Source organism: Indicator indicator, chromosome 22, assembly GCF_027791375.1.
Source record: "Indicator indicator isolate 239-I01 chromosome 22, UM_Iind_1.1, whole genome shotgun sequence".
In the NCBI taxonomy this organism is placed as follows: domain Eukaryota; kingdom Metazoa; phylum Chordata; class Aves; order Piciformes; family Indicatoridae; genus Indicator; species Indicator indicator.
In genome coordinates this window covers 16843308-16859112 of record NC_072031.1, presented here as the reverse complement: position 1 = coordinate 16859112, position 15805 = coordinate 16843308, and the positions used below count along the sequence as shown (strand labels likewise).

The 15805-nt window shown below is 53.9% G+C and overlaps 1 protein-coding gene across 1 annotated transcript in view; it reads left to right on the top strand.

Annotated features, from left to right (window-relative positions):
- The window catches only part of PKD1 (polycystin 1, transient receptor potential channel interacting), an 88605-nt gene that overhangs the window by 40492 nt on the left and 32308 nt on the right, over positions 1-15805 (top strand). Inside the window, exons 7-15 of the mRNA XM_054391336.1 lie at positions 3361-3575; positions 5085-5197; positions 5275-5401; positions 6410-6687; positions 7504-8253; positions 9505-9636; positions 10393-10568; positions 10958-11091; positions 11948-15570. Of these exons, the coding sequence (XP_054247311.1) occupies positions 3361-3575; positions 5085-5197; positions 5275-5401; positions 6410-6687; positions 7504-8253; positions 9505-9636; positions 10393-10568; positions 10958-11091; positions 11948-15570 (5548 nt within the window). The remainder of the gene's footprint in view (positions 1-3360; positions 3576-5084; positions 5198-5274; positions 5402-6409; positions 6688-7503; positions 8254-9504; positions 9637-10392; positions 10569-10957; positions 11092-11947; positions 15571-15805) is intronic.

Here is a 15805-nt window from a genome sequence, read left to right as displayed (position 1 = left end):
GGAGTCTGTCCCTCTGCATGGCTTTGGGGCTGGTCAGTGGGTGCTGGGAGTTTTCAGGCTTTGCATGCAGAGCTCCTGATGGGCTGCAGAGCTTGGAAATCATGAGAGCTGGGAAGGGAATGAGTTGCCCAAGCTGTTTCCCAGCTGCTGCCCCGTGCTGCTCTCCTCCCCAGCCCCCTTTATTTCTTCTATTTATTTTATTAATCCACTCAGATAAACAGGAGTGAGGCAGCTCCAGAACACGACAAAGCAGCCCAGCAGCAGATCTTGGGAACATGAAGCCTCCGTAGATTCATGTGGGAAAATGACAGGAGCAGAAATCTGGTTCCCATTAGATTTGCAGCAGCAAGGACCATGCTCTCCTCTCCTTACCTTCACTCCTGTCCTCTGGTGGCCTCCCCAAGAGTGATTTGTGCTGAGCTGGTCCCCTCCCTGCCTCCAGAAGCCTACACCCCGTCCAGAGAGCCCCTGTCTCCTTCCTAGCCTCTTGAGACTTCATTCTGCTTTGAACAAGGCAGCATGGTCCTGCTCAGAGCCAGAGGCATCTTCACATTTTGCTTCAAAAGTGAATGCCTGGATTCTTAGTCTCTAGAGTTGTGGAGAGTCTGGAGTTGGGGATCTTATCAGTGCTTCTGGGGATCTTCTCACCCCCTGTTCAGGAGAGACAGGGACCTGCTGGAGAGAGTCCAGTGGAGGCTACAAAGACGGCTGAGGAGCATGGAGCAGCGCTGTGAGGAGCAAAGGCTGAGAGCTCTGGGGCTGAGAGCCTGGAGAAGAGCAGCCCCAGAGGGGATCTGAGCAATGCTCAGCAAGAGATAAAGGCTGGGGGGCAAGAGGCTGGGGCCAGACTCTGCTCAGTGGTGCCCAGGGACAAGACAAGGGCAAGGGACATAAACTGGAACCCAGGAGGTTCCATCTGAACAGGAGGAGAAACTTCTTTGATGTGAGGGTGCTGGAGGCCTGGAGCAGGCTGCCCAGAGAGGTTGTGGAGTCTCCTCTGGATAGCTTCTAACCCCCCCGACCATTGTGCCCCTGGGCAAGCTGCTGTGGGTGCCCTGCTGGGGCAGGGGTTGGAGTGGGTGATCCCCAGAGGCCCCTTCCAACCCCTCCATGCTGGGATTCTGGGATTCTGTGTGACTCGTTCTCTTCAAGCAGTGGGGCCAGCACTGTGGCAGGGTTGGGCAGCAAGTCAATGAGGCTGTTCATCTTTTTTTGTCCTGCTGACTTGCAGTTAGGTCACAGCTGGAATTAGAAGAGGAAAATCTCCATCGAGTTGCTGTGATGGCAGCAGCAAACGGGCGGCTTCCTTGCCCCTCTCCCTCATCCCCTGCCAAGGGGTCAGGAGCAGAGGTTTAGTTTTTCATCCTATTTGCAAGGACAGCCACTGATTCATGGGGCAGTTATTTTCATCCTTGTCCTTTGTCAGCATGACCTCATCCAGCTTTTCATCTGGCTCAGCCCATTGGTGGAGGAACACCAACTGCCTCCCTGGGCTGCTTGCTGCAGAGCAGTGGTACCACCCTGGGAGCGCACAGCTGAGGGCAAGGCCAGAGCAGAATTGATTGCAACCTGCCAAGAGAAGGAGCTGGGGGCTTTGAAGTGCTCAGATAATCTTTAAGGTTGCTTCCAACCCAAACCATTCTATGATTCTATGATCATGAGGCTGTTCCACCCCCAACTCCAGAAGTTAATATGGAACAAATGCCTCACTTTCTGCTGGGTGTGATTAGGAACAGTTGTCCAGGCTGTTTGTGGCTGTGAAAGATTGCTCAGCACTTTCCACCACTGGGCTTCAGCCAGTTTCCAAATGTGGAAGGGACAATTTCATCTTAGAATCATAGAATCATAAAATCCTAGAATGGTTTGGGTTGGAAGGGACCTTGAAGATCATCCAGTTTCAATCTCCTGCCAAGGGCAGGGACACCTCCCACCAGCCCAGGTTGCTCAAGGCCTCATCCAGCCTGGCCTCGAACACCTCCAGGGAAGAGGCATCCACAGCCTCCCTGGGCAGCCTGTTCCAGTGTCTCCTCACCCTCACTGGAAGGACTTTCTTCCTCTTCTCCAGTCTGTCTCCCCTCTTCCAGCTTAAAGCCATTGTTCCTCATCCTGGCACTCCCAGTCGTTGTCAGGAGTCCCTCCCCAGCTTTCTTGTAGCTCTAAAGTGATTCTGGAAGTTCCTCCTGCACATGGGGCTCATCTGCCTGCAGTGCTGGTCTCTTGTCCTCCCCACAGCTGCTGCCTTTTGGTGGTGGCTGAGGAGCTGATGATCTCCCAGCAGCTCTTATCAAAGATCCTCTAGTTTGAATAGGAGTTCCTATACTTGGGATCATCCAAGGTTTAATCCTACACTGGTGCCAGTTCTGCCTGCAGTGGAGACTGGCGTGGTGGCAAATTCCACAGGTCTGCAAAAATAAAGCAAAGGCTGCAGCTTTTTCAGACAGATCTGTGTGACCATCATTCCTCCGAAGTGGTGGCTCACTGTGGGCCCAGAAGTGTCTGTGAGGGGCACTCAGGCTGGGACTTGCACTAGGTGACCTTTAAAAGTCGCTTCCTACCCCAAGCATTCTGTGAGTCTCCATGCAGTTGGAGGGTGTCCTGGGAATTTCTGAACACAATAGTAACTTTGGTTCTCCTGTCCAGCCACTGTCATCTCTTGCCTGTGCTTCTTTACCCTCTCTGGTAGTGTCACAGAATGGGTTTGGGTTGGAAGAGACCCTTAAGATCATGGAGTCCAACCCTTAGCCCAGCACTGCCAGGGCACCACTTATCCTCTAGACCCTTATCTTTGTGCTGTACCCGTTGTGGCTGGTAGGAATCAGTGCTTACCAGTATATCATGGGCTCTGTGGTGCTGATGGAGCCTTAGCAGCTCGTCTTGTAACCCAGGCTAGAGGATGGCACTTTGGGCATGGGAGGATTCAAGCTGTGGGGCAGGGATCATCAGGTGTCTGAGTTAGTGACACACATTGATCCTCTGAGCTGCTTCTCTCTCCTGACTGCCCTGCCCTGTAGTGTTGGTGTTGATTGCTCTGCCTGGGTCCTTCTGGCTCTGTGTCCCCTCAGATTACCAATGGGCAGGTGGCTTTCTGTAGCTCTCAGGCCAGGTTTGAAGGGTTGGTAGATAACCAGGGTGGTGTACTGTGAAGGAACTGTTACTGAAGAGTGAGGTGCTGGTGGTCTGATGGATACTGAAATCCTTCAGGAACTAAAAGGCTCTGTTGAGCACAGCCTGTGACACGTGGCTGAATCTGCTGCTGTTGTTGTTGTCATAGAGGAACCGTGGATGGCATCTGGCCCAGGACTTTCTCGTGCTCGTGATTCTCTGAAATCCTCTCCCCCTGCTATTTTTTTTTTCTTGAAGGGGCCTCGATGTCTGGATAGGATTCAATGATTTTGCAAGCACTGGAGCACAGCAGAAAGAAGAAGGATTTAATCTGGAGAGCTGTCAGAACTGGCTGCCAGGAGAGCCCCATCCGTCCCACGCTGACCACTGTGTGCGGATGGGCCCCACGGGGCAGTGCAACACAGACCTCTGCATGGCCAAGCACAGCTACGTCTGCCAGTACAGGCCTGAAGGTGGGCTCTGCTCCTCTGCTGCACACTGCCAGAATGGGCAGGCAGCTGTCCTGCTCCCTGGCATGTGCCAAGGAGAAGCAGGCTGCATGGAGAGAATCATCCTGAGCATCACCCCCAGAGCAAGTGGTGATGGGCAGCAACTGCAGTATTCCCAATGGGCCCTATGCAGTTCTGGGCTTTTCCCAGTTAAGGAGGACAGGAACCTGCTGGAGAGGGTACAGCAAAGGGCTATGAAGATGCTGAGGGGACTGGAACAGCTCTGTGAGAAGGAAAGGCTGAGGGACTTGAGGGGTTTTAGTCTGCAGAAGAGCAGACTGAGGGAGGATCTCATCAATGCTGATCAATACTTACAGGGTGGGTGTCAGCAGGATGGGACCAGGCTTTGTTCAGTAGTGCCCAGTGACAGGGCAAGGGGTAAGGGCACAAACTGGAGCATCAGAAGTTCTATCTAAACATGAGGAGGAAGTTCTTTATGTTGAGAGTGGTGAAGCCTGGAGCAGGCTGCCCAGAGAAGTGGTGGAGTCTCCATCTCTGGAGAGATTCTGAACCTGTGTGGGCACCATCCTGTGCAGCCTGCTCTAGGTGAACCTGCTCTGGCAGGGTGGTGGGACTGGATGATCTCCAGAAGTCCCTTCCAAGCCCTCTCATTCTGTGATTCCATTTGACTGGTGAACTTCCAGAAATGTGACCTCAACCCACAGATAAGAATTTGGCCCACTGCAATCTCTACACTCAGTAAAGCAGAGAGAGGAGCAAAACTCTGAGACAGAGCTTTGGAAATTGTTTTTTGCTTTTATTATGTCAGGATCTGAGGCACTGGTGCTGCCCTGGTGCCACTTGCTGACCACTCGTGGCATCTTCTCCTTTGTGAGAGGTTGAGGTCTTGTGGCTTAGAAAACCACAGAGGCCTGGAGATCACGAGGTGTGTGCTGTGTGGCTTTGTATTTGTGCAGCCTCTCAGATCTCCCAAAGCTTTGTAGGGAGTAAGAAAGGGAAGCAGAAAGAACATGAAACATGGGAGAAACTTTAGGTGAGAAGGAAAAGCCATCGTTAGGAGAAGAGCACAGAAGCCCTGGGAGCTGGGACAGCATTACCTGGTAGTGTTCAGTACCCAGAGCCTGACCTGGCTTTGAATCATCCAGAAGTGTTTGCCACTGGTGGAAACCAGCTGGTCCTGGCCATGTTTCCCATTATGCAAGGGGCTGGGGGAGGTGGGAAGTGCACCTATGCTCAAAACCTCAAAGTAATGATGGGTGTTGGAAGGGAGAAGCACTTGCAGGGTTCCAGGAAGGCAGGATTGCTGAGAACTGCAAATGCAGACACCGCTGTTGTCGAAGCAGCTGTAAAAGAGGAAGAAGGAAAGAGCAGGGTTGCAGCAGCCTCCTCTCCAGTAGAGCTGGAGCTAGAGCCCCACCACAGCTTTGCTTGGTGGTGTGAGCAGGGTTGGGGAATCTCTTCAGGCCTTGCTAAGTCTCATGGGCTTTGTTCAAATGTGTCCTTTGCAAACAGGAGTTCTCTTAAATGCCAAAAACTTCTTTGTGGGGGACCCTGCGTTTGAGACGCGTGAGGCTGTGAGAGCTGTGGCCGAAGAGGTGGTGTCAGCTCCATGGCAAGCTCTGGAGGTAAGCAGGGTTTGCTCAGCCTGCTGCTCCCTGAGCCCAGGGAGATGCAGCTGGTGAGAGCCTGGTTTGTTCTGCAGGTGCTGGTGTTCCCAGAGCTGCCATTCAGGCACGAGGGGTATCTGACTGCCCTGGAGTTGGTGACACAGGAGCTGCAGAAGCCTGTTCAAGTGAGGTTCCAGGTGCACAGACCCACAATCAGAGAAGGTGAGGCCTCTCCTGCCACTTGTGGTGGTGTTAGAGCTGATGCCATCAGGGCTGTGGCAGATGGAGTGTCCTTGGCCTTTGGTGCCTTCTCTGTCTTCAGAGCAGCAGCCTTATAGGATCAGAGATTTGCTTTGAGGGGACTTGCAAAATCTGCAGGGGTGGTTGGACAGCCTGAGGTTGTCTTGGAGAAGTGATTGTCCTGGCGAAATTAATTAGTCTCAGTGTGAGAAGAACTTGTGAGTGTAAGGAACACGTGTGGAAGTGAATTCATCTTCTCAGCTGCGCTTCTGTGCTGGGGGAAGACATGACGTGGCCAATGGGAGTGTTCTGGTCCCTCTGGCCCCCCAGGTTAACAAGGAAGAACATTCTCCTGAGCCCATTCCTTCCCCATGGATGAGATAATCCAATAAGCTCTTTATTCCTTGTACACTCAGCAGTCACAGCTCAGCAGTCACAGCTCTGGCAACAAGGAGCCCTGCAGCAGTGTTTGCTCTTAGCTGTAGAGTTGGCTGGTTACAAAAGGACCTTTTTTTGACACTGCAAAGCTGATCCTTTGACAGGGAAACATTAACTTAGGAGAAGTTGCTTAATGTGTTTTGAACGTCAAAGCCAAGCTCTGCTCTCGCTTGGACTGGCTTTGGCTTCAACAGAGATGTCTTTCAGATTGCAAACTGATGGTGTTCTCAGAGGGAGAGACTTGGTGTTGAGTGAGCTTGGTGCTTTGTGAGCTTCTCCAGTAAAACAGGACCCTTGGCTTTCCTAGCACCAGGGCTTGGTGCAGTTGCAGCTTTTACTAATCACAGAATCGGGTGGGTCGGTCATGCAGTCCAACCCCGCTGCAGGCAGCAGGGATGTCCTCCACTAGATCAGGTTGTCCAGAACTTTGTTCAGCCTGAGCCATCCTCAAAGTGGAAAAAACCAGAAAGGTGGATTTGAAGGAAACGAGAAGTCCTCTAGAAGTGTTCTTGTGAGAACAGTGATTGTTGCTTTCTCTTTCACTTTTTCCAGACTACCAGGAGGGAGAAAATGCCACAGAACCTTTTCACACTGCTCAGGATGATGGAAACTGGACACTACTTGAATGTCCTCCTGGTTTCCAGTGGTGTCATTTGACTAATCTGTGTTCATCCATCAATGAGTGCTGCAATGAGACCGAGTGTGCCAACAGCTCTCTTGCCAGCAGCCCTGCCCTCGTGGCCCTTCAGCAGGGTGAAAGGCAGCTCAGCTATGAACTCGTCAAGGACTTCCTCTTCACAGTACCAGCTGGCCCTTCTTCCCAGTATCTGGTCAGTGTTTGTTAGCTGCTGTACACAGGGAGTAGATGAGGCAGTGTCCTCCTGAGTGCTGAATTGTCCCAGTTTGCAGGGGGAGATACCAGAGTCCCTCCAAATGAAGTGACTTGCCCAGTGTCACACACGCCACCACAGGATCACAGAATGGTAGGGCTTGGAAGGGACCAACTCCCTGCCAGAGCAGGGTCTAAGGCAGGTCACCTAGACAGGAATACATCCTAGCAGGTTTTGAATGTCTCCAGAAAAGGAAACTCCACAACCTCAAGTCCAATGCTTAACCCAGCACGGCCAAGTCACCAATAAACCATGGAATCATAGAACTTTTGAGGTTGGAAAAGATCTTTAAGGTCATGCAGTCCAACCTTTCACCCAGCATTGCCAGGTCACCACTAAACCATGGCCCTCAGCACCACATCTCCATGGCTTTGAAGCTCCGTTCAGAGATGGTGAAGCTTTTCTGTCTTTCCCAACTCTTAGCCATGGGCTCTCTGCAGTAGCCTGCTGCAGCAGCACAGTTGGTGAGAAGGTTCTGCAGATATCCTACGTTGCACCCATCACCCTCACACAGTGGAGATGGAGCAGAAAGCAGTTTCCATGTCAGCACTGTGGATTCAGAGTGGCCACGGAGAACGAGTTGCTGAAATGTCTCCTCAGGCTGTGGCTGCACCTGTGGCTTTTCTGTTGGTTTCCACTTGGCTTTCCATTTGGTTTCCACTTCTGTTGGTTTTGTACTCCTTGCCCAGGCAGGAGTTGGGTGCTGAGTCCATTTAACATGAGACATGAACCCAGGACTCTCTCCTCTTTCTGCAGGTCTCATTCAGAAAGGAGAACATCTTGGTCAGGGCAGAAGATATCTTCAGCATTCAGCACGACGCAGGCTCGGGCTCGCTGCTCCGGTGCCAGCCAAGACCCACCTCCCCTTACAGAACGAGCATCCTAAGCACAAACTCTTCAGCATGGGCACGTGGCCTGCCCCAGGGCTGGCTGGGTGGCTCCTGGCTGCAGGACACTGTCTGCTCCCTCCGTGTGCGCTACGCCCAGGAGCAGCTGGTGCCAGTACTCAGGCCCAGCAATGCAGGCCTGCAGCAGCCAGGTCCCTACACACTCAGAGCCAGCGTGGGCAATGGCATCTTCAGCACCAACCTCTCCTGCAGCTTCTGGGTAGCTTCCTGGGTGTCTGGCTTGCGTGTCATCCACCCTGCTCCTCAAGGCAGCAAGGTCTACCTCCCGTCCAACCACACCACCCTGGTCGTCAAACTCTCCTCAGGGGTGAATGCCACGGCAAGCTGGCTGGGGGAAGACCACACCTTCCCCTTCAAGAGCTCCTGCCCAGCAGCTGTCACCCAGCTGACAGCAGACTGTGCCAGGGAGACCAATGACACCTGGTTTGCTGTGGTCACCCTCAGGGGCCTCAGGGAGGGGGTGAGCACTCACGTGCTGGTCGCAGAGAACGCGGTGAGCTGGCAGAACATCACTATCACAGTCAAGGTGGAGGAGCCCATCCGTGGGCTGAGGGCCACCCCTGACCCTGAGAGCAGGGTCCTGCTCAACACGCGAGTGGTGAGTGCCGGCTACTGTTCCCTGCTGGGTGGGTGTGGCTGGGAAGGAGGGCCGGCGCTCAGTTCCACACCCGTGGGCTGGAGCACTGCTTGCTGCTGAGGCCATACAGACAGCCCTACTGTGGGCATAGGCAGGAGGCACAGAGCCCTGGTGCTCTGCAGCGGGAAGGAGCTCAGCTGAACCTTCAGTCCCCTCAGCTACGAGGCAGCACCTCCTGCGAGGGGCAGGCTGGCTTTGCAGCTCCATGGCAAACCAGGGCCACCTTCTTTGGCTGGTCAAGGTGGTTATTTCTTTAGGTGCTTAGATTTGCTCTACTAAATCTTCACATCCTACAATTGTTTTGGTTGAAAGACATGTTTTGGATCATCCAGTCCAGCCCTTACCCCAGCACTGCCAGGTCACTACCAAGCCATGGCCCTCAGCACCACATCTCCACAGCTTTGGAACCCTGCCAGGGATGGGGACTCTACCACTGCCCTGGGCAGCCTGGGCCAGGGCTGGACAACCTTTTTGGGGAAGAAATTGTTCCTCATGTCCAGCTTAAACCTGCCCTGCTGCACCTTGAGGTTGTTTACTCTTGTTCTATCAGCTGGTTGGAGCTACAAAAATATTTCATGCATCCATCCATGTCTGGTAGTTGCAGTCTCTTTGGTCTCCAATCCCCAGTCCCCACAGCTACAGCTGAACCCTGGGAAGCAGTTCAAGAACTGTCACCAACTGTTCAAAGAAGCAGTTGGTGACTCTGAAATGCTCTGCTCACCCTCTGGCTGTTTCTGGCAGATCCCTCTGCCTGCAGTACCTCTTGGCCTCACCTTTCTTGGCTGTAAAGAGGTGCTGTGTGTGTGAGGAGGAAGCCCACCCTGTCCAGTGCAGGTCAGCCAGCTGCTGGCTCAGGCACCATCCATGGATGAGGGTCAGAGACTTGTGAAGCTAAAGCTGAGTTGTTCCTGCAAAGATCTTCAGAAGTTTCTCAAGAGAGAAACCTGATCCCAGAGAAGAACAGGAGGGTGTAGGGGTAGGCAGCTGGGTTCTGCTTCCAGCTCTGCTCTTCATTTGTGGAGTCAGGGTTAGTATTTCCCTGCCAACATCAAAGCCACAGCTGATCTTGCACCTCAGTGTCCTGCTCTGAGTACTGGTGTGTGATGCCTCCCAGTCTGGCTTTGCTCCCTCTTTAGTTCAGCTGGAGATCTCCTGGGAAGTGCTGGAATGCCTTTCTCTTGCCCTAATCTGAAGTGTTCTCATGCCTTTCAGAGCTACATCCCTGTGATGGAGGCTGGGTCAGATGTGACCTTCCGATGGACAGTGGATGACAAACCGTCTTTCACTTTCTACAACGTTGTCTTCAATGTCATCTACCAAAGCCCAGCTGTTTACAAGCTCTCAGTAAGCCAAGGCCCTTCCCATGACACCATTTCAGCCCTGCCCTTCCAGCTCATCCCATGAGCCAGGCAGGAAAGGCAGCAGGGAGAGGGGAAGGCAGAGTTGAGTTGAGGTTTTCACTGAGCTCTTCCTGCAAACCTGAAGAGTCCTTCCCTTACAGCTGACTTCTCTGCCTCCTCTTTGGTTTCTCATCTTTTCTCTATCTCCTCTCTGGTCATGGAGTGTCCTTCCTCCTTCCCAGCAGCAGTGAGGCAGGAAGCCCCACTGCAGCCTGCTGGCCACTGCTTGAGCAGGCAGGAGATGTGGATTCAGAGCCAGGCAGAGGCAGGATGCAAACATAAAGACTTTCTCAGGCAGGACAGAGCTCCTCTGGTCTCTGTCCTGCTCTCTTGTACTGGTGCAGGCTGGAGTGCTGGATTTTGTCATGAACCCAGAAGAAGGATGGAGTGGAGAGCCCAGGCAGAGGGAGGTATCTGTTATGGAACAGGAATTTCTCTCTGGCCAGAACATCTTCCTCTGTCAAGCTCTGTCCTGCCATGCAGAGCCCTAGTTGGCTCCAAGCTGTTTATCTAACTGCTGGTTTTCTGGAGGGACACCAGCCCGAGGTGTTGCCTCCACCTTCTTGCCCCAGAGATAACTCTTCCCTGACCTAAGCTACCTGGTGGAACCTGCTCAGTAGAGTGAACCCCCAGTCCTAGGAGAGTGGTCAGCAGAGCAAGGTGATGCCAACTGTGTTCTTTGTCCCACTGTCCTCCCCAGCTCACCGCCTCCAACCACGTCAGTAACTTCACAGTCAATTACAATGTCACGGTGGAGATGATGAACAAGATGAAGAACCTGACTGTGTTGGGTGTCCTGCCAGTGCTCCCCCAGAACAGCAGTGTGGAGCTCACAGCCAGAGTTCAGGTTGATTCCGCAGTGGAAGCCATGTTCCTGTGAGTCCTTTGCAGGTTGCTCCAGCTGTGGGTCTTGCTTGCTGCACCATTTCTCCTGCCAGGGCCAGCTGATGCCAAAAGGTCCATTCTCACCTGTTCTCCTGCAGGTGTGCTCCAGGCACCTGCCCAGCTCCTCTGCTTGAGGCTGAAGGACTTCTTTCCAAGGATTGACACATGGCTCTGTCCTTGACTTCCTCCTCTTCTTCCCAGTGCTGTGCTCCTCTCACAGGGACTCCCCACTACTTTCATGCTTGGCATGATGCTTCCTCTGCTTTCTCTGGAAACACCAACCCTGAGCCTGAAGAGAGCCCTAGGCCTGGTCAAGGTTCCTCTGGGACTTTCATGGTTCTCCTCTTGTGCAGCTTAACACAGTTTGCATGTTTCTGCAGGTGGGACTTTGGTGATGGTATCCAGGAGACATTCCTGTTCAAACCTCCCTACAACAAGTCCTTCCTTGTTCCTGACCCCAGTGTCCATGAGGTTGTGATTGAGCACAATGTCTCACATGTCTATCAAGACCCAGGTATGCTCAGCATGACTCTCTAGGGATGAAGGATGACTCCTTCTTGTCTCTGTTGGAGAGGAGAAAGAACTTCATTTAGAAAATCTATCATGGTATTGACAGATAGAACCTTCTCCTCATTGGTAGTGTTAAGCGTCTTGGATGGATGTGGCTCCTGAAGTGCTGGAAAATAGTTAGTGGTTACCCTTCTAACTGCAGTCCTGAAGTTGTTCTGAACTTCTAGCAGCTAATAGGACCTTCTGTTTGTGGAGCTGGTGGGACCATGCATGAGAATAAATTGTAACCATGCTGAAGAGAGCAGCAGGTCAATGACAGATTGTTTGGAGAGCTACAAAGATGCTGAGGGGCCTGGCGTGTCTCTGAGAGGAGGAAAGGCTGAGAGCCCTGGGGCTGTTGAGCCTGGAGAAGAGCAGCCCCAGAGGGCATCTGAGCAATGCTCAGCAACAGCTAAAGGGTGGGGGGCAGGGGGCAAGAGGCTGGGGCCAGACTCTGCTCAGTGGTGCCTAGGGACAGGGCAAGAGGCAAGGGGCACAAACTGGAGCCCAGGAGGTTCCATCTGAATAGGAGGAGAAACTTTTTTGGTGTGAGGATGCTGGAGGCCTGGAGCAGGCTGCCCAGAGAGGTTGTGGAGTCTCCTTGTCTGGAGAGCTTCCAACCCTCCCTGGGCAAGCTGCTGTGGCTGTCCTGCCTGGTCAGAATTCTTACTGGTCCTGGTTGGAGGAGGGGAACTCAGGGTGTGCACAATGCAGAAGCAGAGTGTCCCCTGTCATGCTCCCCACATTGCTGCAGCACTGAGGAAACTGTTGCCACCAGCATCTTCTCGTGACTGCTCTTTCTCTGTTCTCTTCCCACACAGGTGAATATGTCCTGATGGTTCTTGTGTCAAACCAGTTTGAGAACCTCACCCACTTCATCCCAGTCCATATCCACAGTTACCTGGTTGATGTGAAGGTAGAAGCGGAGGAGGATGTTCTGGTTGTGAGCCATCCGGTCTCCTTCAGAGCCAACCCACTGCCATCTCCTTATGGTGTGGTGTACACTTGGGACTTTGGAGATGGGTCCCCACTGTCCACAGGGAGCCAGCCCACAGTGACCTACAGCTACCCCCAGAGAGGGGTGTACAACGTCACCCTGACTGCAAACAACACCATAAGCAGCGTGGAGGCAGTGGAGACCTATCAGGTGTTTGAAGAGGTGACTGGGCTCCGAGTCTCTGCAGGGGAGGCAGCAGAGCTGGGAGCATCTGTGACCTTCAACGCCTCTGTGGAGACAGGGGACAGCATCACCTGGACCTTTGACTTGGGGGACGGGACGGTGCTGAGGAGCCTGGTGCCCATGGTGGAGCACGTCTACGTCAAGGACGCCAACTGCACCGTGATCGTGACTGCCTCCAACCCGGTCAACAACATCTCCCGGGCGCTGCCGCTCCGCATCTTTGTCCTGGAGGTGCTCAGGATCGAGCCTGCCTCCTGCATCCCAGAGCAGCCTGACGTGCAGCTCACAGCCTATGTGACTGGGGACCCCAGGGACTACACCTTTGACTGGACCTTTGGGGATGGCTCCCCCAATGTGTCGGTGCGAGGAGCCCCGGTGGTGAGGCACAACTTCACGCGCAGCGGCACCTTCCCACTGTCACTGACGCTCTGCAGCCGCTCCAACAGGGCTCACTACTTCACCAGCGTCTGTGTGGAGCCGCCGCTCGCCAATGTCACCCTGCTGCCGCCCAGGCAGTTCGTGAGGCTGGGAGAGGAGAGCAGCTTCCAGGTCAGCGCCCTGCCCCCCTACCACTACCGCTACCGCTGGGACTTCGGCAACAACGACTCTGCCAGGTCCAGTGGCACGGAGGTGACCTACACCTACCGGAGCCCGGGGGTGTTCCTGGTGACCGTCACCGTCTCCAACAACGTCTCCTTCAACAACGACACAGCCTTCGTGGAGGTGCAGGAGCCAGTTGGGGTGGCCAAGATTGACTACAATGGGACAGATGTCTTAGAGCTGAACCAGATCTACCTGTTCTCAGCCACCATGAACGGAACCAAAGTGACTTACTGCTGGGACTTTGGCGATGGCACTGCCCAGCCTGGCCGGGTCGCTGCCCATGCCTACAACAGGACAGGTGACTACACTCTCAGTGTGCTGGGCCGCAACCACGTCAGCTTCAACCAGACCGTCCTGCACCTCACGGTGAGGCGGCGGCTCCAGGGGCTGACCATCAATGCCAGCAGGACAGTGGTGCCATTAAATGGCTCGGTGAGCTTTGTGGCCACCCTTGTAGCTGGCACTGCCACCCGCTACTCCTGGATCCTCTGTGACCGCTGCACTCCCATCCAAGGCTCCTCCACCATTTCCTACACCTTCCGGTCTGTAGGCACCTTCAATGTCATTGTGACAGCAGAGAACAAGATCAGCTCCTTGCAGGACAGCATCTACGTCTATGTCCTGGAGCAGATTGAAGGCCTGCAGGTGGTCAGCAGTGACCTGGTGGAGGACCTCTATTTCCCAACTAACAAAACGCTGCACTTGCAGGCAGTGGTCAGGGAGGGCACAAACATCTCTTACAGCTGGGTGGCCCAGCGGGATGGCAACACTGTGCAGACCTCCACAGGGAAAACCTTCTCCTTGAGCATCGTAGAGGCTGGAAACTATGCTGTCTACCTGAAAGCCACCAATATGCTGGGGTGTGCAACCACCAACAGGACACTGGAGTTCATCGAAGCCCTTGGTCTTCTAAAGCCTTGTGCCTTCCCCAACCCAGCAGCCATCAACGCCTCTGTTAACGTAAGTGCCACCATAACCAGTGGCACTGGCATCACCTATGTTTGGTACCTGGAGGATGGCTTCTCTCAAGTCACCTCTGAGCCTTTCATTATACACTCCTTCCAAAGCCCTGGGGTGGTGGAGGTCATCGTGGGTGCAGAAAACAAGCTGGGCTTAACCAATGCCTCAGTTGAGATCTGTGTGGAGGAGGTGATTGAGGGGCTGAGCATAGGCACTGCAGAACTGGACTGTAGATACGTGTCCTCAGGCTCTACTGTGGTCTTTGAGGGGGAGCTGCAGAAGGGGACTGCAGTGACATGGCTCTGGGAGGTCCCAAATGGCACCGTGGCTGGCCAGTCTGTGGCAGTCACCTTCCCCACAGCAGGGCTTTACACGGTGCACCTGAACGTGTCCAATGACATCAGCTGGGCCTTGGCCAGCAGAAACATCTCTGTTCTGGACAGGATTCAAGGCCTGGAAGTTCTTGCCAGCAGGAAGGTGGTAGAGCCAGGAGAACAGGTCACCTTTGTGATCAGGATGTCGTCAGGGACCTCTGTGAGTTACTGGGTGAGCATAAGTGGGGACTACTCTGTGATGCTCAACAGCTCCAGGTACACTCACGAGTTCACCAAGAGTGGTGACTACCTGGTGACGGTGACAGTGCAGAACCAGATCAGCATCGCCCGTGCCCAGGTGCTCATCTCTGTGCTGGAGTCCATCCGTGAGGTCAGGCTGCTGAACTGCTGTGAGGCTGGTATCCCCACAGGCATGGAGAAGAGCTTCAGTGCCCAGGTGGGCAGCGGCTCCCGGGTGTCGTTCTCCTGGCACTTCTCCCTGTGGAAAGATCAAGGTCCATCTGTGGTCATCATGGCAGGAGAAAGCGTTTCCTACACTCCAGAAGCTGCAGGGTGGCTGGAGATTCACCTCCATGCCTTCAATGACTTGGGAGGTGTCAATGTCACCAGGACCATCCAGGTCCAAGACCCAATAGTTCAAGTCTCCCTGACTGCCTCCAACACCTTTGTCAACAGGACAGCACTGTTTGAAGCAGTGGTGGTGCCCAGCAGCGGGAGTGTGGAGTTCCTGTGGACCTTTGGGGATGGCTCTGCCACTCAAGTGACCAGGGCTGCAGTGACCAGCTACTCTTACCCGAGCCCTGGGGACTACCTGGTGGAGGTGAACGCCACCAATCTCATCAGCTTCTTCATAGCCCACCTCACTGTCGCTGTCAGAGTGTTGGAGTGTGAGGAGCCTGAGGTGGAGTTAGCCTTGCCCCCTCAAGTAGTCATGAAGAGATCCCAGAGGAACTACCTGGAGGCACAGATTGACCTTCGAGGATGCATCAAGTACCAGACAGAGCACCTGTGGGAGATCTACCGAGCACCCAGCTGCATTAGCTTGGATGCCTCCAGCAGGATCCATCTGCCGAACGTTGACGTGAACAGGCCCCAGCTGGTGATCCCCAAGCTTGCCCTGGAAGTTGGGAACTATTGCTTCAACTTCATTGTCTCCTTTGGAGATACCCCACTGTCCAAAAGCATCTTTGCCAATGTCACTGTGATACCAAGCAGGCTGGTGCCAATCATTGATGGGGGCTCCTACCGCCTGTGGTCCAACACCCAGGACTTGATCCTGGATGGGGAGAAATCCTATGACCCCAACTTGGATGCTGGTGAACAGACTCCGCTGCTGTACGATTGGTCTTGCACCTACTCCTCCAAGGTAAGAGCAATTACGGACAACCAGAGAGGGGGAACCTTTAGGAGCTGCACATCAGCTCCACACAGACGTGGCTGGGTTGAGGTGGTGTTGAGGAACGCTTTTGGGAGCATCTTTAAGAAAGTTGCTCCAGAAGGAAGGTTGCAAAGGCTTTCCACTTCCCAGCTTAGTGCTTTACCATGAGGCTGCTGGGACACTGCAACAGGTTGCTCAGGGAGGTAGCTGAGGCCCCATCCCT